The 25,053-nt window shown below is 35.4% G+C and overlaps 2 protein-coding genes across 5 annotated transcripts; one reads left to right on the top strand and one right to left on the bottom strand.

The window, feature by feature from the left end:
• Positions 1-1,131: 1,131 nt before the first annotated feature.
• Positions 1,132-8,875, bottom strand: nudt13 (nudix (nucleoside diphosphate linked moiety X)-type motif 13). Of its 2 annotated transcripts, none has more exons than XM_043254156.1 (9): positions 8,557-8,875; positions 8,361-8,456; positions 7,669-7,811; positions 7,471-7,578; positions 6,984-7,090; positions 6,581-6,706; positions 5,142-5,253; positions 4,899-5,053; positions 1,132-1,666 (listed from the first exon to the last, which is right to left on the bottom strand). In XM_043254156.1, exons 2-9 carry the CDS (start codon positions 8,438-8,440, stop codon positions 1,463-1,465), a joined length of 1,035 nt encoding a protein of 344 aa, XP_043110091.1. In that variant the 5' UTR covers positions 8,441-8,456; positions 8,557-8,875; the 3' UTR covers positions 1,132-1,462. The 2 variants fall into 2 exon arrangements, with proteins under 2 accessions (XP_043110091.1, XP_043110092.1); XM_043254157.1 differs by having other exon boundaries at positions 8,361-8,442.
• Positions 8,876-10,113: 1,238 nt separating this feature from the next.
• Positions 10,114-24,929, top strand: p4ha1a (prolyl 4-hydroxylase, alpha polypeptide I a). Of its 3 annotated transcripts, XM_043254367.1 has the most exons (16): positions 10,114-10,254; positions 13,908-14,015; positions 14,223-14,319; positions 14,507-14,658; positions 15,291-15,428; positions 15,507-15,758; positions 16,684-16,877; positions 17,306-17,482; positions 18,197-18,267; positions 19,066-19,131; positions 21,983-22,082; positions 22,167-22,220; positions 22,316-22,381; positions 22,462-22,530; positions 22,793-22,889; positions 24,453-24,929. In XM_043254367.1, exons 2-16 carry the CDS (start codon positions 13,931-13,933, stop codon positions 24,521-24,523), a joined length of 1,689 nt encoding a protein of 562 aa, XP_043110302.1. In that variant the 5' UTR covers positions 10,114-10,254; positions 13,908-13,930; the 3' UTR covers positions 24,524-24,929. The 3 variants fall into 3 exon arrangements, with proteins under 3 accessions (XP_043110302.1, XP_043110301.1, XP_043110299.1); XM_043254366.1 differs by lacking the exon at positions 18,197-18,267 and having other exon boundaries at positions 19,061-19,131; XM_043254364.1 differs by lacking the exon at positions 19,066-19,131.
• Positions 24,930-25,053: the final 124 nt, after the last annotated feature.

Here is a 25,053-nt window from a genome sequence, read left to right as displayed (position 1 = left end):
ACAGATATGCAAATGGTCTATCAGACAGGCGCCATGCGTCAACACAAGGGAGGAAGCATTGCTCCGAGTAGAGTGAGCACTCACGGCTCACCTTGGGCCTGGTAAGCCAAGACGATTGGCAACCACTACCCAGTGAGCTAACCTTTGCTTGGAGACAGCCTTTCCTCTCTGCTGACCTCCATAACAGACAAAGAGCTGCTCAGAGCTCTCCACGTAAATGCACAAAGCTCTAACAGGACACAGCAACTTCAAGGCTGGATCTGCCTGCTTCGGGGCAGTGCTTGCAGATTCACCACCTGATCGCGAAAAGGCATGTTGGGAACCTTAGGCACATATCCAGGCCAGGATCTCAGGACCACATGAGAGTTGGCCGGCCCGAATACAAGGCACTCTCTGCACACCGAAAATGCTTGGAGGTCCCTAACTCTCTCTTAGCAGACAGGAACTGAGCTCGACTGACTCCAGCGCCTCAAAGGGTCCAGCCAGGATGACAGAATTATCCCATGAGGGCAATAGAGGTGGCCTAGAATGATTTAGCATCTTGGCATGATGAGATCATGCTTTCCGAAGACCGGCTATCAACTGCGTCATGATGGGTTGCAATCACAGCCACATACACTTTCAAGGTGGAAGGTGACAGCCTACTCTCCAACCTTACTTGCAGGAAGGAAAGCACTACTGCAATCGTATATCTTCGGGGGTCTTCTCCGAGAGAAGTCCATTAATGAACAGACTCTCATTCAGCATGTAAGTTTGCCTCGTAGAGGGAGCTTTAGGTGTGTTCACCACAGCCTGTTGCAGGCCACTCAAGTCTGCCATGTCCTATCCAGGGGCCACATGTTGCAGGTTCCAGAGATCAGGATCGGGTGCCAGATGGTGTCCTGGGAAAGGAGGTCCTTCCTCAGAGGTATTCACCAGGGAGGGGATGTCCTGAGGAGCATGAGTTCAGGGAACCAGTTCTAGTTACACCTGTCGCCTATGACGAGGAGGCTCAGGATTAGTTAAACTTGCCAAATTTCATTGGCGTTGTCTTAATGAGAGCTAATCAAGACTCAAAGCAATAACTTGTAGTGACTGACAGACAGGTAATAGAGAATGGTACATCCTTAAACAGCACAGAAGTCCATAAACTGTTTCTTGGTATTGTTTTTATTGTAAGACAATTAAAAATCATAAAAATATTTTAAAAACATAAGTTTATTAAAATGTTTTCTGTGTACTGACTGATTAGTACTATTTGAGGTAGTGCAGAATGTTCTTGAAATACAAATTCAAATGCTTCTCATTATATAGGTTATATATTTTAGTTTTAATAATATTATTACATTTGTTACAATACAAGCATATTCTAAGTATAATAAAAGTCCTTCCTCAAAATTAATCTGTATTCTGGTTATCACAGTAAATCTTTGATTTATTCTTTATGTTCATATATTAGTGGCAACCCATTGAAGGTGCATGATTATTTGAGTCCATGTAATTTTCTTGACAGCTGCTGCTGATTGGCCCATTCCTGAATGAGCTGATTGGCTATGGCATAAGATGGTGGGACCGAGAACACATGCGGCTCTCTTCTGGGGTAAAGTAGTGGATTCTGTAGCGCTTCTGCTATTTCTTCATACGTGAACCAGCGTGCATCTTCAAGTTCTGCCTTGTCAATATTCACCTGTCCATGAACAGTTAAAGCAAATAAAAGCTGTAGCAAAAAAATCAGCCTTAAACTATTAAGACATGTACTTACATTTACATGCCAAAAACAATTAATCACCAACACATTTTTTTATTTCCCCTTTTCCAAACTTTATATATAAAGATGATTCTCATGCCATTTTACTTTCTGCAAAATGTGTGTAAATGTTCATAAACAGGTTTTATCATTATATACTATCATTATATTATCATTATATTCTATAAACTAAATATAATTAGCAAATTAATGTGTTTTTGGGGCAAGGTAGTGAAAAAAGAAGTGCAACATTGGGAGTAATAATTGACCTGATTTTCATAATAATATAGAATATTTAATAGAATATTGAAATATATTTTCCTTCCTTAATCAATTGCATAATAAACATGCTTTTAGTCCCGGTGTCCCCATATGAGCATATGTATGAAATCAACTTCATATTTTGATCTAAAATACCCACAACATTTTCCTGAAATGTTGATATATAACAAAAATAAAATTATTTAAACCGTAATTACAAAATATTGTCATTTTCCATAAGAGTGTCGCTAAATTCATTTCAGAAATTTTTGAAGACCAAGGAGAGGGAGTTATCATGATAAAACATTCAATCATTTGGTATCGCTCTCTTTACAGGACATTCAGACATGTATAGTCTAGAGACATTTACTAAAATATAATGTCCTCATATGTGGACACCAGGTTGTAGGAAGTGTATATATTTTTTTTTTTTTAAATTAAGATGTATACATTATATGAAAGCTGAATCAATAAGCTTTGCATAGATTTATGATTTGTTAGGATCAGACAATATTTTGAGATACAACTAACTTTATATATGAATCTGAGAGTGCAAAAGAAAAAATCGAAACATTGAGAAAATTGTCCAAATTAAGTTCTTAGCAATGCGTTTGATATTTAAATCACCTCTGGGGCAGTGCAACAATAAAATAAAGGTATATGAAAAAATGTTTACTTTTGGCAATTTGCAACACGCAATATTTTTACATCATTAAACAGCAAGAAAAAACATTGTAGAAACAAGTCCCTTAATATATTTAAAACGGTAACATTAAAATATCAAATTCAGTAATCTCTGTATTAATGATATGTAATTTAGATAGGAAAGCAGCTGGAATAGGAATGCAGGGTGCTCCTATATTGGTGTGGCGTTATGTGAAAATGTGACTATCAATTGCTACAAATATACCCCAGCGATTTAAGACTGGTTAGTGGTCCAGGGTCACAATTGTCATCCATATTCAATAAATGACATTAAAGTACTGTACAGGTGCTGGTCATATAATTAGAATATCATCAAAAAGATTATTTATTTCACTAATTCCATTCAAAAAGTGAAACTTGTATATTATATTCATTTATTACACACAGACTGATATATTTCAACTAATGAAAATCACAAATTCAGTGCTTCAGAAAATTAGAATATTGTGCAAAGGTTTAATATTGAAGACAGCTGGTGCCACACACTAACCAGCTAATTAACTCAACACCTGCAAAGGTCTTTAAATGGTCTCTCAGTCTTAGGTTACACAATCATGGAGAAGACTGCTGACTTGACAGTTGTCCAAAAGACAACCAAGACACAAAAGGTCATTGCAAAAGAGGCTGGCTGTTCACAGAGCTCTGTGTCCAAGCACATTAATAAAGAGGAGAAGGGAAGGAAAAGATGTGGTACAAAAAAAGTGTACAAGCAATAGGCATAACCACACCCTGGAGAGGACTGTGAAACAAAACCCATTCAAAAATGTGGGGGAGATTCACAGAGTGGACTGCAGCTGGAGACTGCAGCTGCAGCAGTGCTTTAAAAACCACTACGCACAGACGCATGCAAGACATGGGTTTCAGCTGTCACATTCCTTGTGTCAAGCCACTCTTGAACAACAGACAGAGTCAGAAACGTCTTGCCTGGTCTAAAGACAAAAAGACTGGACTGCTGCTGAGTGGTCCAAAGTTATGTTCTCTGATGAAAGTAAATTTTGTATTTCCTTTGGAAATCAGGGTCCTAGAGTCTGGAGGAACAGAGGAGAGGCACAGAAACCACGTTGCTTGAGGTCTAGTGTAAAGTTAATGATGGTTTGGGGTGCCAAGTCATCTGCTGGTGATGGTCCACTGTCTTTTCTGAGGTACAAGGTCAATGCAGCCATATATCAGGAAGATTTAAAGCACTTCATGGTTCCTGCTGATGACCAACTTTATGGAGATGCAGATTTCATTTTCCAACAGGACTTGGCACCAGCACACAGTGCCAAAGCTAGCAGTACCTGGATTAAGGACCATGGTATCCCTGTTCTTAATTGGCCAGCAAACTCGCCTGACCATAAACCCTTAGCAAATCTATGGGGTATTGTCAAGAGGAAGATGCGATATGTCAGGCCCAACTATGCAGAAGATCTGAAGGCCACCATCAGAGCAACCTGGGCTCTCATAACACCCGAGCAGTGCCACAGACAGATCGACTCCATGCCATGCCGCATTGCTGCAGTAATTCAGGCAAAATGAGCACCAACTACGTATTGAGTGCTGTACATGCTCATACTTTTCATGTTCATACTAAACATCATTTCTAAACATCCTTTCTTTGTATTGGTCTTAAGTAATATTCAAATTTTCTGGGGTACTGAATTTGGGATTTTCATTAGTTGTCAGCTATAATAATCAAAATTAAAAGAAATAAACATTTGAAATATAGCAGTCTGTGTGTAATGAATGAATATGATATACAAGTTTCACTTTTAGAATGGAATTAGTGAAATAAATCAACTTTTTGATGATATTCTAATTATATTACCAGCACCTGTACATTTTATCAAATTCATTAAAAAGTATTGGAGAAAAATGTAAGCAAAAGCAAAAGTAAACTAAACTTTCTTTTCAGTAAAACAACAAAAAAAAATACCCACAGGGTATATACACTACTTTTATCATTAAAAAATAGAAATGTAACACAATGATGTATAAATACATTATATGAACTAATGAAATGTGCCAGAAATAATGAACATGCTAAAAACAGCATTCTTTTTTCACTAAAAAAAAAAACCTAAATGTTTTCTTTTAATTTTAGAATGGAAAAAAAATAACCTGGAAATCTGCTTGACAAGTTTATAAACTGTTCCCTTATAATTTATGTCTTTAATCTGTAGCATCTTACTATAATAAGTAGTTTAAGGGATCATCCAGCTCTCACCTGTGTTTTGTCTGGGTTTACAGTTGCGTGGCAGGCTAACATAAAGGAGCTTTGTGGGAATGGCCAGTGCTGTGTTCCAGAGTACTGAAGGTTCTCCACCTCTAGCCCTACCTCTTCTGCCACCTCTCTGTGCAGGGCTTCCTCCATTGATTCTCCTGCAAAATGTGTTGATAGAGCAAAATGGTTAGGTAACTCTACGGAGGACGTGGTGTGCAAAGCGGCTTGTAATAATGTGTGACTCACCCATGTCACAGAAGCCAGAGAGAGCGCTGTACATGCCTGGAGGAAACATGGCCTGGCGTGCCAGCAGACATCTGTTGCCATCAGACACCAGCACTATCACAACAGGTGCCATCTGCAAATCAAAAACAAACAGCTTCATGCCCATTTTTTCCATTGTATATCTACCTACAGTGAAGGTCAGACGCTTACCTTATTGTTTAATTAGTACTGACCTGAATAAGATATTTCACATAAAAGAAGTTTATATATAGTCCACAAGAGAAAATAATGATTGAATTTATAAAAATGACCTTGCTCAAAAGTTTACATACACTTGATTCTTAATACTGTGTTGTTTCCTTACAGTTTTTTGTTTTGTGATGGTTGTTCGTGAGTCCCTTTGTTTGTCCTTTTAAACTGCCTGCTGTTCTTCATAAAAATCCTTCAGGTCCAACGAATTCTTTGGTTTTTCAGCATTTTTGTGTATTTGAACCTTTTCTAATAGTGCCTGTATGATTTTGAAATCCATCTTTTTAAACAACTAAGGGAAGGGGAGTGCAACCTTTTTGAAGATCAAAGCACAATGCAAAACTGTGGCATTTCATTTACTGACATCCTGGCAACTGTCCAAAGATAAAAGCTTGCCAATTGTAAAATAATTTTCATATCTGAAATATGAAAAAAAAAATATAAAATATTTCTCTTTAAAAACTTTATTATTTTGTTTATTATTTTATACAAAAAATTAAATGCATTAGTATTAGTATCATCATCATTATTATTATTGTTTTTAGTTATATTTTTTGAGTATGTGTGAGGACCAAACCAAATCTCCAGGTGCTTTTATGAGAACCAAGCTGAAGAATGTATGTGCATCCCTCAATCAATCAATCAATCAATCAATCAATTATTCACCTTCATTTATATAGCGCTTTTAAGAATACATATTGTGTAAAGCACTTAACAATAACAAATTATAGTGTCAGTAATATATAATTACAAGATTATGCACTCAATTTTCAGCTAAAGGCATTTCATTATTAAATGCAGAGATGTTGTTGTCTAGATCAGCTCAGTTTCAATTGGATCTTTGTAATCAAATCTATGATAATCACTAGGAATTAAGTGTCGCCAACTAAGCAAGTCAGAGGTAACAGCAGCAAGGAAACTTAATTGCTTAATTACCAGCTAAATTTGAAATGCAGCCATGTCAGATTGTGTAAAGGACTTATTGTATGTGTGTGTGTGTCTGATCCCTGTGATCTTACCCCTGGTAATATACAATTAGTTAATACATATTTCAGAGTAGAACGGCACATTAATATTATTCAAATCTGCACCCGTGGAACAATTCTACAAAAATTACAGTATTTGAAAAATCAGACGTTGCTTTCTGTCAAATGCCATGCATGTGTTTACTGTGACAGTTGTCAGTTCACAGCACGAAAAGACCTGCTTACTTTGGGGTAGTAGGTGACACCACTGCTGTGACAAACTCTGACACTTCCTGATTGGTTCCTGACGGTAGGCTGTCCAGTGGCACTGCAAAAGCAATTGGACTGGTGCCACCGAAGGAGAGCTTGCCCCTAAAACAAACACCAAATTAAACAGTTTTTACACTAATAACTTCTTAGAGATGGTCTACATACAAATGGCTCCAACTGCAAGCATGCAGCCAGTTTTTAGCAAATAACTGGAGAAGTTAGTCATTACACCAAAAGATCCAGGTTGTTACGAATGTGCAAGCTGTTTACTTACATGTTTTCTTAATTCATTTATAACTTGGCACGAAATCAACATGACATTTTAAAGTGATCCCAGTGCACTGGCATTACTAATCATTTGGAAACCTAAAGTACATACTTTGGCCGCAAGAGGAGACTCTGGTCCAGGTAACAAGAAGAAAGCTTTCCTGAGGTCCACAAACATACCTCTGCACTCCTGCTCCAATGCACTTCGGTCTAAATCACCTAAAGTGAGAAAAGAACTCCATGAGCTGAGCTGACATAGTGTGTAAAATAATATACAGCTTTCAGTACAGTACAGTGTAGTATACAGTTTTCCCATGGTCACCCGGACATATTAACATTGTTTTCCAAGCCTGGAAATGAATAAGAACTTCAAATGTCATGGAAATTCCAGGAACAATTAAACACCACTCACATTCCCATTCCTAAAGCGTCCCTGTAGCTCAAACAGTAGAGCACAGAGCTAGCAATACCAAAACAATGTACAAGCGAAGTCAACAAATAAGTCTATTTGGATAAAATGTACATACTGAGGCAATATTCAGGTGTAGAGTTAAACTAGACTTACATAATATTGTATAGAAGTGGCTTTATTAACTGACCTACTTCCAGTGAGAACTGTGGTTCGCCCTTGTTAGTGCATCCCAGAAGATAAGATTCATTAACAAAGTGTTTGTCCTTTCCAACCTTCTCCAGTATTTGTTCCAAATCTAGAGAAATGGGTACACAATTACATAAATGTATTTGCAAATTCCTTTTATTTATGTAACGTAATAGTTTAAATGGGATTGTATTGAAACCTGAGGTTTTTATTAAAGCCAGTTTGTAAATGCCACTGCTAGTCTTTTGCAGTAGAGGAGAAAGTTTATGATACAGTAAAACTTCCCCGGACTTCAGTGCCTCTCGACAAGCTTCATCGTCCTCCTTTAATCTCATAAGGTACCTAAAAGGAATATTTTATTTTTAATTAAAAATGTACAAAAAAAATATTATTTGAATTGTACAAAAATCCTGCTGGGAACTATTACAGATAATACTTAATAATTACTATTATTTATTATCAATCATTAATAATAATAATAAAAAAAGTAATAAGTGATCAAAAAAAGTAACAGATCAAAAGTTGAGGTACATTAAAACTTAACACACTTTTTCATGGATTTTTGTTAACTAGGTAATTCATCTTAAAAATCAAAACATAAAATTATGAAAACAAAGCCTGTTTAGGATTCTTTGCATTGTTTTCTACAAAAAAAAAAAAAACAACAACTACTGAATTGGCCACTTATACACAGATGTCACACTGCAAACTGTTTTCATTTTCTTTTGTATTATAAATTATATTTCTTCTTTTTTCTCTTAAATATGACCTGGATATGTTTGTGAGAGGTTTCAGAATTTTTTTTTACAGTGCTTCAATAAGTTATATTTCCAGTACCCCAGGGGTATCCTATTTAATGATTTAAATGAATGTATTTGGAAGAAGACAGACCTCATTCGAGAAACATATCCAGAGAAGGAGCGGGATAGCACCAGGTTACAGTTGAATAAATGCTTGAATGACTGCAGCATGTCTGAAAGATAATGCCTGTGTGTTCAATACAAAGGTTTTAACATTACCGGTCACGTTTGCTCGACCCAAACGAAACTTTAAACAACTCAGCAGTCATGCAAGGTGTACGACAGACCTTGCCCTTGAAACAAACGTAACGTTAAACTGGCAGCGCGGATTCTTCTTTTAGTATCACAGTTTCCTGTAAATAAGAGTTTCTTGGATTTTGCGCTGTCAGACGAATGACACAAAAACACATAGACTATTTTGAAACAGAACACACCGCAAATAATCTAGAGTCTGTTTCATAAAACTTTGTCGCTCTCCAATCCAGCAATTTTTCCGGTTTACATAACATAAATCACCCTGAATAACGTACTGTCATAGATATATATATAAATATGTTTGTATAGCATACTGTTGCAAACGACGCATGCGCGTAACACGCACGACGTCAGTAGCCTACGTCATCAAGAGCGGCTGTAGTTCCTGGCGGCGGCGGCTGTGTAGAAACAGAGCCCTCTGTCGATATAGAACCACACATTAAGTATTAGCCTGTTATACTTTTTATGTCTGTACACCATTACTCCAATAAAAGGTACCAAAAGCACCCCCTTTTTGAATATGCGTTTCGATATTCCTTTTGAAATAAGTTTGCTGTATTTGTACACTTGTGGCCTTTACATCTTTTTTTTAAATAGACAAATTTAAAAACAAATGTAGGCTACCTGAAGATAACGCAATATCAATTAAATTACGTTTTTAATTAAACGTTTTAATTACTTACGTGTTTTAATTAAAACAGGGCCTAAAGAAAGCACAAATACTCAGATGAAAAGCTTTATCTTAAAGTGTATTTAAGTTAGAATCTTTTGTCCTGCTTGAAAGAAGTATTTATTTTGATGTTCTGACTATAGGATATTACATTTAGTGTATATTTAGTGTAATTGTAATAATACATTTAAATGCAATTGCTATTAAGCCCGTGAAAACATTCTGTTAGTATAACTACATAAATATATAAAATCTCTTTACTAAATAATCTTTAAAAAAATATTTTTTCATATATATCTATTTATTTTTTGTACATATAACATCAAAAGTTATTCAACTCAATAGCACAAGTTTATCAAAGTATTATGGCAATAGTTGTCATCACTGTGCCATATAATTACGCAAAATTTCCATAACATTTTAAATAACATTCATTTATTTATTTTAATGACCTATTTATGTTATTTTGCTTTTTTAACCTTTATCTCAGACCTCTGGTGTTGAAATGTGAAATCCATTATAAAATATAAATTATCCCATAATACTCTAGATAGTAACTTTAAAGTACCTACTCATTGGTGAAAATATTTATTTATGCATTTATTTTTATTATTATTATTATTATTATTATTATTATTATTATTATTATTATTATTATTATTATTATTATTATTTTATTTTTTATTTTATTTTTTTAAGTTCCTCAGCCGGACAATTTTGTCCAACTTTTGTCAAAACCTGTCTACCAAGATATGTTTGAAAGGAATATGAGCCATATCACCCATGAAACAAGGTTGATACAGTACGTACAACATCTGAAATGCATACGTTCCAATATATCAGAAGAGTCGGAAGACCGTAGTACGCTTTCTCCTTATGAACAGCAGATGGCGCTGCAGCTCAGCCATTTGTTCTCTGAAGCCCTCAACACAGTTCAGCAGCGCTGAACTCCACAGCTCTGTAGCAAAGCAAACGAGCCGCGGAGGAACGAGAGAGGAAGAGGAGCTAAACAAACAACATTTTCCCTGTTTGAAACATCGACGCATTCCAGTGAGGAACAGTAAGTTGCCCTGTTTATTACGCCTGAGTAAATATACCCAGAGATGATCTCATGCACTATCACAGACACGGACTCAAGACACTCTAGAAATTTCCCCGCATATTTCTATAGTTTTCCCGTTCCGTGTGCCACCGTCGCTCGCCTTCCATGTAAAATGCCGGGTTGTTAGCATGTTTTATTGTATTCATTTATTATTTGTTTTTGGGGCGTAAACATTATCGGTTGTTCTGCGTACGGATTAACACGAAACACCGTGATCATGAAATCTCATATACATTACTTATCCGCAGATCCAGGATTATTTTCAAATACTTGTTTGTTACGTGAGCGTAACGTATAAACTGATATCGAGAATAAATATATATATTTATATAATACGGTGAAAATAAAGTGCACTTATTTATTAAACCAGAGCACCGAACTATTTTTGGTTTCATTTGAATATAATGAATTGGTTTTGAGATAGCAAGAGGTTCGCCTCTTCGTATATGTTCTGAAAAAATGAATAGGATAGTTTTTGGTCATTTGCAGCGGTGAAAATATAGAGAAAATACGCGAGTTGTGGCAGTGAAGGAAGAAGTTTGTATAACTAGTACAGTTACAGTGTTTGGGTGATGTACTGGGGGAGGGGAATGGACGTGGCACTCAATCCTCCTCCGTTTACAAATATCCCGCTAACTGTAAAACACTGTAAGAATAACTTATTATAAGTTTTATCAGTGTGGTTAACATCAGAGCAGAGTATTCCGTTTGCACAAGTAACGTGTCCCTTAGTTTTAGAAAAAGAGCTTATATTGTATCATGGTATTACCATGGTACATAAAAAAACATAACCAAAACAGTACATATGTTAATACTAGTGTACTTTTTAAATTAGTGTTATTGACGCTGTATTTCTGTCCGACTCGCCTTTAAAATTAGGCCCTAGAAGTCAAGTTGCACAGTCATTAAATAATAGGCCTATTTCCGACTGATAATTTATGGAGCATGTTTTAGCTTACTTGACAAGTAGTTTTGTATTTTTTTTTTTAAAGTTACAGTAACACAATTACAGCTATCAAATCCAATATAATAAAAAACTAATATATTTAAAATGCATTTATTTCATACTAAGTGTAGTCCAAATCAATTGACACTGACACATCGCTTGAGACTTACTGATATAAAAATGGTAATTTTATTTATATACTTTATTATATTTATATTACAAATTTTATTAGTAGTACTTATTTTCAATTACATATACATGTGTACCATGCACATTTATTATTATTAAGCCTAAAATGTGTTTTAATATCAGGATTGTACAGTCTTTATATAATATTGTTTTTTTTTTGTTTTTTTTAAAGCAAGACAGGCTGTTTAAAGTGTATATAAAGCATGCTTGCAATAGATCCACAATCAAATGTACTTCAGTAAGTCTTTAGTTGTATGTAGGCAATGCATTTATAGTATACGTAGCATGAAATCTGTTTCAAATACATTTTAGTGTATGTATTTTTGATTCTGTACAAAAATGTTACCACGGTAACCATTTTCCATTTGGATTTAGTGAACTCACCATTAACCATTATGGTTTTTGTGAACTCACTTTTCTTATGTTTTACTGAAACTTGCTATTGGTGGTAAGGATTGGTGTAGAATTTGTCTGTCATGGTGACCACATCCAGTAACCTTCCCTGACTTCACCCCAGGCTATTGCTTTTTTTAGTGTATTCACTGCAGGATTTTAGGCAAGCCTTTTTTTTTTTTACAAGTTAACACTAGTTCCTCAAAGGTTTAGTCGAGTCACATGTTCTCATCACATTCTTGTCTTTTCGAGTTAGCAAGCATTAGCAAACATTTTTAACAGCCATTTGTTTTCACAGGAGGAATATAAAGTGGTTTGTTTGCAACTGTTTTCAGGTGTTATTTGTATTTTTGCAAATTCCTGTAGTGCTTGTTTTAGCAGCTGTTTTTGCTCCTAACAAATGGTTGAGTTTTTGGAAACAGCTGGGAAATGCGTTCGTAACCTGTTTTGCTTTTGTTTGCTTTTTTGAGTGTTTTTTTTTTTTATCTCCAGAAATCTGAAGTTACGTTTAGGTCAAGCAGCGGTCCGAACACAGTATTTCCAAATATGCATTTTAGTGATTCAGGAACGGCGGTCTTGTCTTGTTTAGTTAAGAATTACGGTTTGGAAAGTTAAAAGAGACCCTCCTTACAGACCCACAATCTGACAGGTAAAGCTGTTAGTTTCTAGTTTCTCTTTTAATGTTTTTTGAACAGGTGAAATGAGTGACTCTTAACCTAACCAGACACCCATTGTGTGAGTAACCTACTAAAACACAATGAACTGCTGCAGTTTCTATTGTGCTTGAAGCCACCAAAGTGAAATATAGGTCACATTAATTTAGCAAGCTAAAAATGATAGTTAAGCAATGTTAAACTCAGCCATGATGCTTAGGAAGAGTTACTTAAGGATTGGGTTTTGTTCACAAGTTCAAGACGTCTCTGGTTTGATCAAAAAGTACAGTAAAACAACAATAATGTAAGATATAATCATATCATTATTGTAAATTGTACATCATTGTAAATTAATTCCATTATAATTGTGATCAATTTAATGCTTCCTTAATATATATATATATATATATATATATATATATATATATATATATATATATATATATATATATATATATATATATATATATATATTGCAAAGAAGCATTAAATTCATTACAGTTATAATGGAAATAACAATATAATAATTTAGGAAAATAATTATTTATTTGTATTTATATATGTAAATAATTATTTTCCTTTGGCACTCCTTTGGCATTTTTTGAAGCACTGTGATTTGGGATTCTTATATTGCATACTATTTAGAATGGACAAAAAAAAATTAATAAAATAGGGAAGGAAGAAGTTCAAGAAGTGCAATCTGCTCAGTTGTTCTGCTCTATTTATAAATTGAAGTGAACTGAATGGCGGTGAGCTGGCAGCCCTGTCTTGTTTCACAGTGCCAGAGGGATTTTGAGTGGACAGTCTGTCTAGCTCAGAAGATCTCGTCACGCCGCATGTTCTTGTATGCTTCACTGCAGTGTAATAACTGCGGAAATACATACAGCAGCTGTGAAAAGTTTATTATTCTGCTGTGATATTAAAGGGGTAGTTCAGTTCTGTCAACATCAAATCACGCAATGGAAGCCAATGCTATTTGGAAACCCTTGTTTCTGCAGAAGAAAGAAATGCACGTTTGAAATAACGTGAAGTTTTTATTTTGGTGTGAACTGTACCTTAAATAAAACCTTTGGTTATGAATTAGCTAAATTAACTCAATAGACGTTCCTTACCAAGCTCTTATTTACGCTGTTAATGTTGTGTGCGTGTTTGTAGCTGTGTGTACAGCTTTTTATAGATGTATTTATTTTGATTCTTCATTCAGATGCAGTGTGCCCATCTTTTGCATAAAATATTAACAACTTCCATATCCAAGCCTTTTTTCATTGGAATTTGTTATTTGACTAAAGTTGATCGACTGATCTTGGTGAAATATCTTCTTCTGGTTAACAGTAGTTTTAATGTTATTTAACGATTACCCTGCAACAGTGCAAAATATTGCAGAGAGCTGTGTATAATTTTATAATCCGAATCAATTTTTTCTCTTTTAGGTTGTTTCTTGAAAAGGGTGAAGATGGGAGTTAGGAGTGTGTGCTGTATTTTGCTAATTTCTCTGCTAAAGTCTTCTTCTGCTCACAATGACTTCTTCACATCCATTGGTATGCAACCTTTTCACCTTTTTATTTAAATATTCGCACAGGTTCTAACAGGTAACACAAGCCTCCAAACCCGTGTTCGTGAATGTTTACCACTGATTATGTATTAGTAGAATATTAGAAGATGCAGCTGACAGGTGTTGTGGAGAAAACAGTCCGGTCATTGACTAATCGCTGATACTCATTTCAACCTGTGTACTGTCCTGGCAGGTCACATGACAGATTTGCTGTACACAGAAAAAGACCTGGTGACGTCATTGAAAGACTACATCAAAGCAGAAGAGAGCAAACTGGAGCAAGTAAAACAGTGAGTAATAATGTGTATGTGTATATATATATGTATGTATAGTATCATTTATATATAGACACTCTTATGCACATGAGATCTGTCAACTTTATCTCATTAGACAGTTGATGAGCCCCCAATTTTACTGTGTGCGAGCTGCAAGTAATTGATATGACAATAAAGCCAGTCTGACATTGTGTGTTGTCAGGTGGGCTGAGAAGCTGGACGCTTTAACAGCGACAGCCACACAGGACCCAGAGGGCTTTTTGGGTCACCCTGTCAATGCCTTTAAACTCATGAAGAGGCTAAACACGGAGTGGGGTGAAGTGGAAGACCTCGTGCTCAAAGACATGTCTGACGGTTAGTTTTACTGTAATTCATATTAACATCTCTTTATTCAGCATTTACAACTGATACACTTATTATAAAATATTTACCACAAAATACTAATATTAGGTGACTGTTCTCAGAAATACTGAAAATATTAGAAAATGAGTAGAGACTCTTGAAAAACCACTAGATCTTATTTCTCAATCCTTTTATCGCCTTTTTAAAATGTCTAAATATCCAATTTTTCAAGCTAAATACTGAAAACATAATACAATATTTTCTATTCTTCCTTATTACCACATTAAATATACTACAAATCTAAAACGAGATACTGTGAAAATTATGAACACCTACACAGATGGTCTTTCAATTTCATAAACATCAATATAAAAGGTGGAAAAAAAATTGTACTGTAATGTAAACATGGACCATGTTACATGCTGCAGATTAGGTAAAAACTTGGGTAAAAGGACTTAATTTGAACCGTGTATGATAGTTTTAGTGCATTTTGATGCAATTTGTTTTGTTGTGGCAAGCTGAAAGTTTATTTAAAAAAAAAAAAAAGTGACCTACTTATTAAGAAATGTGTCCTATTGATTGAACACTATAAGTCAAAAGTTTTTATTATAATTTGTTGTTGATAAACAAACATTTTCTTCTAGGTTTTATCTCAAACCTGACCATTCAGCGTCAGTTTTTCCCTAATGATGAAGACCAGACCGGTGCAGCCAAAGCTCTCCTCCGACTGCAGGACACCTATGAGCTGGACACACAGACCATCTCATCTGGAAACCTTCCTGGTGAGTATGAGCGCTCCTGTTTCCAAACTGTTTCCTTTTTACATTTTTTTTATGATCTCTTTGCATGTTTTCTTGTAGGCGTTACTACAGGCTTGCCGTTTAAAAGCACCATGACGGTAGAGGATTGTTTCGAGCTGGGAAAAATCGCCTATTCTGAGGCAGACTACTACCATACAGAGTTATGGATGGTCCAGGCACTCAAGCAGTTGGATGAAGGAGAAGAATCCACCGTTAAAATTGTGACTGTTCTGGACTACCTCAGCTACTCTGTCTACCAGCAGGGGGAGCTGGAAAGAGCTCTGGACCATACCAAGAGACTGCTGAGTGTGGGTTAGTCTGCTCTACAATACTCATCATATCACAATATGGCTTAGTTTGATTGTCAAATGCGCAGACTGTGATTTAATAAAATAAATATATGCTTTACTGGCTTCAAGTGCAGAATTCACATACGTTTAGTTCATAATAGAGAGGTTCGAATTCTGGTAATGCCTCAGTTACTGTGAAGTGTTTTGAGATACTAATATCATGGGCTTCATGTGTGTAATCGAACACACAAAGCCAAGCCTTACTCTTACATTACTGACGAAATGAAATTCCATGGTTTATCATTTGAAAATCAAGAAATTAAGATTAGTAGTATTATTAGTATTGTCATTTTATAGTAAAATATTTTTTTAATGTACAGTATTTGTTGTTTTTGTTTCATATTTTTTACTTAATGATTGCAATAAAAAGATAATCAATCTAATAAAATTATATAAATTTAATATTCCTATTGAATTGTTATAGGAAGGTATGAAAGATGAAGCGGAAAGATATTTTTCTCTGAAGTTGTTTGATTTTGATTTTGGCAAAAATAGTATGCACTAAACCAAATTTTCAAGATTTTCCCAAATCTTGCAGTCATAAAGGATTTTAAATGAAAAAAATCACAGTAAAAATGACATTTTCTATGGACACAATCACCAACGAAATCACCCTACTAACTGACTGTTCAAATAATCTTGTGCATTTTTTTCATATTGCAATATATTTGATAAAAACAAATGGTTTTAGGTTTTTTTTCTCAATGCATCCCTAATTTAAACACAATTTGCACATGGTATTGAGGAAAGGGGACCAGAATATCATACCTGTGAAATCAACTGTTCCTTGGCTGTTGCTTAAATGTTGCCTATTACAGATGTTTGAGACATTCAACAGTTGTCCAAACTAGTACAAAATGTTTAACACATTTATCTCTCCTGTACAGATCCTGAGCACCAGCGAGCACTTGGGAACCTAAAATATTTTGACTACCAGCTAGCCAAACAGAAGAAGGCTGAGAAGGATCAGAGTGTCAAGGAAGAGAGCAAGAATGAACAAGAAAATACGGTTGAGAAAGGAGGATATCTCCCTGAAAAGAGGAAATATGAGCAGCTATGCAGAGGACAAGGAGTCAGAATGGTGAATAATAAAATACCGTAATGGCTGCATTAATATAAATATTCACTGGAATGTAACATTAAGCACAAAATGCTGATTCATTAACTGTTTCATTTTTAATATATCAGTTCAGCTCTAGCTCCACAGCCACCAAATTCAACCATTTCAGCTGTTTTTACTTTGATATAACCTGACTTATTTATGAAGTAGTGGTGTATGTATATGAGATAATTAATGATTAAATACAGGATTTAAAATGATTTCTGAACACCAAAGGTGGAACACAAAGCTCTATTTTTGTCCAATCAGATGACCAAAGCTGAATGCATATTGCAAACATAAGTCAAATGCTTCAAGAGCATAAAATACCAACCGTTTTATTTATTTATCTGTCGTGCCCAAGATATGAATGAAATGTCTGATATTTATATATGTTCTCAATCTTACAGAACCCTCGCAGACAGAGACGCTTGTCGTGCCGTTACTACAACAGCAACAGACATCCCTATTACATAATCGGCCCAGTGAGACAAGAGGATGAATGGGATCGTCCACGTATCATCCGTTACCACAATATTATCACAGAAAGCGAAATGGAGAAGGTCAAGGAATTGGCCAAACCAAGAGTGAGTTCTACTTTTGTATGCATTCAAATATCCATCGTTTTGGACACACACACACACTCTCATCACACAGGGTCATCATTTACTCACCTCATAATGACTTCATCGGTTAAAAGTCCATGCAAAGATTCAAGCTTCAAAAGTTTAGAAAGACAATGAAGAAGTCTTCTGAAGAGTCATGACCTCTTAATATCTTTACCAGATTTAATTGAAGCATTTTTTTTAAATATGTAAGCACAGATCAAGGAGACATCAGACATGAAATATGTTTAAAATGATTAAATGAAGACCTCCCTTTTATCAGACACATTCCATAAGATCCACAAATATGACTTTTTTGAAAAGAGTATTTCCACAACAACACTGTAAGCAAAAACCTGTGTATTTATGTCAGCAGTATTTACTGCACCTTGAATTTCATTTGAACTGTAAGTAACACAATTGTAAATGTACCAGTTCCGACATTTTTATTTTTTTGGTATTATTATATCAGCAAGGATAATATTACGTTAAAATAAGCAAGTAAAATCACCTTATGATAACACTTCTCCCTGACCCGTTATCATTCTGTAAACAAAGGCTCATGTAGAGTTAGAATGCTGGTGCTCAAGTTAATCAGATATCATGACAAACAGAAAGAGTGTGTTGGTCTGTAGTCTGTCACTGAGACTACAGCTGCTGTATAACTTGTGTACTCTTGGCCGGTTGGCTCAACAGCTGCGCAGAGCCACCATCTCCAACCCCATTACTGGTGTTCTAGAGACTGCCCAGTATCGCATCAGTAAAAGGTAAGGCTCTTTTTGGCCTGTAGCACAGCCAACCCACCACTTCCCCCTGCTGCATGCTGGAAAAGCAACTAGAGCCCAGACAAAGGGGATTTATATCACGAGTAGTATGGGCCCAGACAAAGTTTGGAATAATTTTTTATCACGCTGTGTAGTTTTACAAATAGGAATACTGTAAAACAGCAATAGTGTAAATAAATTAAGAGACAGCTTTCTGTTTTGATATATTTTAAGATTCAATTGCAGTTTGATCTTTTATAATCATTCTAATATGTTGATTTAGTGTTTTTGTATATTTGTATCTAAAATACATTGCCAAATGGCCAAAAATCGCCATAACAATGAAATGTATAACAAAAATGTATAACTAAAACTAATAATACTATATATATATAATACTAATAAATGCTATATAATACTAATAAATGATATTATAAACACTGAAATGTTATATTTGTAGTATATACTTATATCGTTTTGACATAGTTGACTCCATTCTAGTGTCATTGCAGAGTACATACCAGACCATACATAACCATTTGCAATGCATAATAAATAGATATCCCTATTTGTTCAGCTGTTCTTGGGAATGTTGCTTTTCCACTGCTTCTTTACACACAACAGGTACATAATCAGTGAACTCGGTAGCAGTAGCACTTCAACCCCGGCAGTGTCGCTTATAAACCACCCATGCAGTCCAAGTCCACAGTTGGTATAACAGCAGCAGAATATAGTGACAGCACCTTTCACCTCTCTCTTTCTATCTTCTCTGTTTTTCTGTGTGCTGGCTCTATAGCTCAGGCGCGCCACCGTGCATGACCCTGAAACTGGCAAACTCACCACCGCCCAGTACAGAGTCTCCAAGAGGTAAGGGGTCAAAAATGAAGGGCAGAGGTCACATCTGTCTGCTCCCCCTTCCCTGTATTACCCAGAATTCTCTTTGTTGGCCTCAGTCTGTTGAACAGATGTATTTGGTGTAATTCAGACAAAACGTGCATACAGGTGTGGAAAAACATAAGAGTAATAGTTACTGAGACAGTTGAGTTTTCTTAGAAACTAGTGGAACATACTTGAGGGGTTAGGACATGTTTTTAGATAAATAAATAAATAAATAAATAAATAAATATATATATATATATATATATATATATATATATACAAAAAATTGTAGCCTGTATGATTTCATATTAAAGCACGAATGAAACTGAGAATGTGTGTCAGATCCATGTAACTTTATGATGTCTGTTAATCAAAGAACAAAAGGAAAAAAGAGCAAATCAATAGCGTTTTTTTCTAGCTTTAAGGGTTCATCTGTTTAATTTAGTGTTTGATGAGTTCAATTAAATTTCTGTATATTTTCTACTTGCTGTGGGTATAGAGGTAAATAATGGGTTCATGTGAAGATTTTTTTATGTTCTCTTAAATTAGAAGTTATACTGTAATGTTAAATGGCTTAAGTCAATGGTTAAATATTAGGGGGAAAAAATTCCTAGATACATTAAAATAATTGAATTTTGTTATTTTATATACAGACGTGGACAAAATTGTTATTTGTCAATGAATTTCACAATGGTCACAGAAATAACTTTAATCTGACAAAAGTAATAATAATAAAATTCTATAAATGTTAACCAATGAAAGTCAGACATTGTTTTTCAACCATGCTTCAACAGAATTATTAAAAAAATAAACTCATGAAACAGACCTGGACAAAAATGATGGTACCCTAACTTAATATTTTGTTGCGCAACCTTTGAGGCAATCACTGCAATCAAACGCTTCCTGTAACTGTCAATGAGACTTCTGCACCTCTCAGCAGGTATTTTGGCCCACTCCTCATGAGCAAACTGCTCCAGTTGTGTCCGGTTTGAAGGGTGCCTTTTCCAGACTGTATGTTTCAGCTCCTTCCAAAGATGCTCAATAGGATTGAGGTCAGGGCTCATAGAAGGCCACTTTACAATAGTCCAATTTTTTCTCTTTAGCCATTCTTGGGTTCTTTAGATTTAGTGTCCTGTTGCAAGACCCATGTGTTTTGGGTCATTGTCCTTCCTTGATAGTCCACGATTTCATTGTACCAAAAGACTGACCATTTCCTGACAGATTTTTGTCTCATTGTCCACAGGACATTCTCCCAGAAGCTTTAGGTTTGTCAACATGTGTACAACATGATCTGCTTTCCAACTCACTGAGCACTTCAACTGTATCAATGAGACTCTGTCAAATTACTCATAAACTTGCTTAGGTTTGACATTATTATAATCAGAAAAACAAAACAAACAACTCTTTACAGCTGATGTGCTTTTCTTCCACAGGACATTCTCCCAGAATGTGGCTTGTCAGATGTAGTTCATATTAAATGATTCGTTTTTCAACAATGAGAAACTTTGGCTCAAACAACGACGGATTGCGATCTGACACTGATGTTCCTTGAGCATGAATCTCTTTAGCTTTCTAGGCTCTTTTGTTACCATTGATTATCCGTCTCTTAGATTTGTCATCAATTTTCCTCCTGCGGCCACGTCAGGAGGTTGGCTACCTGGATCTTAAACTTCTGAATAATATGTGCAACTGTAGTCACAGGAACATCTAGTTGCTTGATGGTCTTATAGCCTTTACCTTTTAACATGCTTGTCTATAATTTTCTTTCTGATCTCTTGAGACACTCTTTCCTTTGCTTCCTCTGGTCCATGTCGAGTGTGGTACACACCATATCACCAAACAACACAGTGATTACCTGGAGCCATATATATAGGCCCAATGGCTGATTACAAGGTTGTAGACACCTGTGATGCTAATTAGTGGACACACCTTGAATTAACATGTCCCTTTGGTCACATTATTTTCAGTGTTTTCTAGGGGTACCATCATTTTTGTCCATGCCTGTTTCGTGAGTTTATTTTTTTAAATAATTCTGTTGAAGCATGGTTGAAAAACAATGTCTGACTTTCATTGGTTAACATTTATAGAATTTTTATTTATTATTACTTTTGTCAGATAACAGTTATTTCTGTGACCATTGTGACTTTTTCTTTCATTGACCAAAGGGTACCAACAATTTTGTCCACGTCTGTATATGTATAATTTTTTCAGAATACTCAGAATATATATTTTTTGTTTGTATTATTTTAATGTTAAATATTTATTGATTTGTTGCACTCTCATTTCTGTCAAATTACTCATAAACTTGCTTAGGTTTGATATAATTATAATCAAAAAACACAACAAACAACTCTTTTGCTTTTTTTTAATGTGAGAAGTTCATATTAAAAAATGAGAAATCTTTCACACGCTGTTGCAAAATTGAAAAAAACTCATGATACCTGCATAACCTCTGATACTGTGGACTGCATGGGTGCCTCTTGTGATAAAAAAAATTCGGTTTCGCTATTTAAAGTCATGCTGCCCTTGTAAATTATTTACAGCGTTTCTGTAACCTTGGCTGTCTCATCACAAAATTACCTGCTCCAAACCAACCCAACACAGACTCATTCCTATCAGTAACTCGCAGACCGATTAACGAGTTCATGAATATACAGTATCTTATTAACCTAAATAAGAGGATGGGCAATTGTGACATGCTTGGCGGTGATGAGTTTTGCATACTAACAATACTAAACATTGCTTTACCTGCAGCTGGATTAATTCTGCTTTAAAACATAATGAAATGTAACACTATAAAAGTATGAAGTTTCGTGGTTATTATTGTCTCTTCTATCAGTGCGTGGTTGGCGGCTTATGAGCATCCTGTTGTGGATCGCATAAACCAGCGTATAGAAGACATCACAGGCCTCAATGTCAAAACAGCAGAAGAGTTACAGGTACAGTTCACGAGGCGTTTAACGGTTAAGACTGAGAAGAATGAGGTTCAGTATTTTTGAATTTATACATTCTTGCTCTCTTAGGTGGCAAATTATGGTGTTGGTGGACAATATGAGCCCCATTTTGACTTTGGACGGGTAAATACAAAGTTCTTTAATCGTTACACTGAGAATGCAGGGTGGTCACACATGCTGTTATTTCATAATGTGTCATTTTAACATTTTTCCACCAGAAAGATGAACCAGATGCATTTAAAGAGCTGGGCACAGGAAATCGAATAGCAACCTGGCTCTTCTACGTGAGTATGATTTGATTTGTCCTGCCATGATTCTCTCACTTCCTATGAATTTTTTTTGTAAAAGATGGACTTTGTTGCAGATGAGTGATGTAGCTGCAGGTGGCGCCACAGTCTTTCCAGAAGTTGGAGCTGCAGTAAAGCCAATGAAGGTGCTGTTTGTTTATATGTTTGAGGGTTTTATAAAAAAAATAGTATTTTTACAGATATCAATGTAATGTAAGATCACAATATAATTATTTTTGCAACAAATATGATTAATATTTTACCTGCCCTTGTGATATACCGTAGCATACTTTTCGAATTAATACTTGTTGTGGTAAGAATATTCTTAAGTGTGAAGTAAATGACACTGCTGCCTTTCCTATTAGTAATTGGCACTTTGTGTGTGTGTGTGTGTGTGTATGTCTTCAGGGTACAGCCGTGTTCTGGTACAATCTGTTTCCCAATGGAGAGGGAGATTACAGCACGAGACACGCAGCTTGTCCAGTACTGCTGGGTAACAAATGGGGTGAGTGTCTCAGACACAGTGTATTATCAGATTTTTTTAAATTCTCTGAATGCATCGTGCTATTTTCTATATAAAAATGGCTTTGTATGTTTTCTGAAAACACTAATTATTATTAAAAATAGGTATTAGAGCTAAATTCTGCATGACAGTGGCCCTGCAGGACCGAAGTTGCTCATCTCTGCGCAGCACAAACCGTTTTTTTTATTGCTTTGAGTATTTCCTGCTGTGTTACAAGCAAGCACGTTTTAGTTGAAACTTGCATTTAAAAGCATCTGGCGTCTTGAAAACATGTTATACGTCATCCCTGTTACCATCATAATTATTGTTTCTAAAAATAATGACTTCATCAACCTTTCAGGATAGAACACAAAAAAGTCTTCTCATATTTAATACTTTATCTTAGCTTTTATGATTGATTTATCTAAAATCATCAACTGTTACCATCATTGCTTTTATTTTTGCTAATAATTCATGCACTTTTTTGATGTGTATTTCCTGCTGTATTAACAAATAAGCACATTTTAGTTGGCATAACACTACCACAAGGTATTATAATGATTATAAGTCAACACTGTAACTGTGATAGTTATGATGGTAACAGGGTTGAATATTAATCAAATATAATAAAATAAGAATATTTTATCCCATAACTGAATAAAATCCTTTAAATTACTTCACCTTTTTAAGAAGTGAAGACAAATAAGTCCACACCTAAAGCTTTATCTTGAATAGTTTTTTTTTGAATTAGGTTTTCTCTCAAGCTTTAAAAATATCAACTATTTTACCATCAGCATTAAACCTTGTCCTAACTATACACAACACGACAAGATGTTCACACTAGACGCGATGCGACACTGCGACACGACACGACATGACAGAATGAATCAAATACCATAGCCAATCAGAAGCGTGCGTGCGTGGGCGGGCTCTCTCTGGAAGTGCAGAGCTCTCGCAACGAAATTGATACATTTAGAGTCTAAATCATAAATATTAAAGCTTTTTAACATCATTAAATGTGCATACTGAGTAACTGATATAGTTTGTATGCTGTTGTTGCTACCGCGGAAAAAGAAACCCTTTCAAATAAAACATTTTGTGTCGCCATGGAAACATGGAATCCTTTTACCGCGCGACGCGGCATCGCATCACGTGTAGTTAGGACACAGTGTTACTTTTTTTTTTTTTAGTCATGCAGTCAAGCAAATATAATATCAAATTAAACTCAATGCTTTTTTGTATTTCCTGCTGTTTTAGCAAATATACACGTTTTAGATGGCATAATCTATTATTTAAAAGTCTTGAAGTCATGTTGTCAACCCTGTTACAATCAGAACTTGTTAAAAGAATGTATTAAATCGTTTTTTTTATTATTATTTTGTTCACACAGTAATATCTGTTCTAAAGCTTCCTAAAAATGTTATGAGCTTTCAACCCTGTTGCTTTCTTGAATCCGGCTTCACCATGTATTTATCTATTTAGCTTGAGATGGCGCAATGGATGTCTTAGAGGATTTAAAAAACAATCTCTCTGATGCCTTATCCGTTCTGTCTTTCTTTCCGTCAGTGTCAAATAAATGGATCCACGAGAGAGGTCAGGAATTCAGGAGACCGTGTGGCCTGAAAGAGGCAGATTGATAAAACACCTCCACCATCTTCCTCATGCACTCCTGCTCCTGGACTCTAAAAACATGAACAGCACCCTCCCTGCGGTTCATGTCCACTGTGTCCACATCAGCCAACATGTGACCTGTCACATTTATTTTTAACTGAAGAGTATGTGTGTGTGTGAGCCAGCCTACAGTTACATTACCTCTGTTAGTGCCTTTTGTCATTGCACACCAGGGCTTCAAAGGATGGAGCTATTCCTAACAACACTCCTTTACAAACAGGCCTTTAACAATTGAGCTGTATAGCGGCATCATATCAGCATATTTTCAACACTTATTCTGACTGACAGCCAGACCAAAGTGATAAATGCAAGAGTTTGTTTGCAATGTTCACAGAATGATAGGGGACAAACTAATAAAAATGATTTTTCCAAAATGAATCCTTCTGCTTCACTATTGCCCTTTTACTTTATATTAACTTTTCCATTCAAACAGAACACTAGTATTTTTACCAGCTAAAAAGTCTGACAGCAGCCAGCGTTTCACACAGAGATCATC

Source organism: Puntigrus tetrazona, chromosome 12 (assembly GCF_018831695.1).
Source record: "Puntigrus tetrazona isolate hp1 chromosome 12, ASM1883169v1, whole genome shotgun sequence".
Lineage (NCBI taxonomy): Eukaryota > Metazoa > Chordata > Actinopteri > Cypriniformes > Cyprinidae > Puntigrus > Puntigrus tetrazona.
This window is presented reverse-complemented; position numbering and strand designations above follow the sequence as displayed.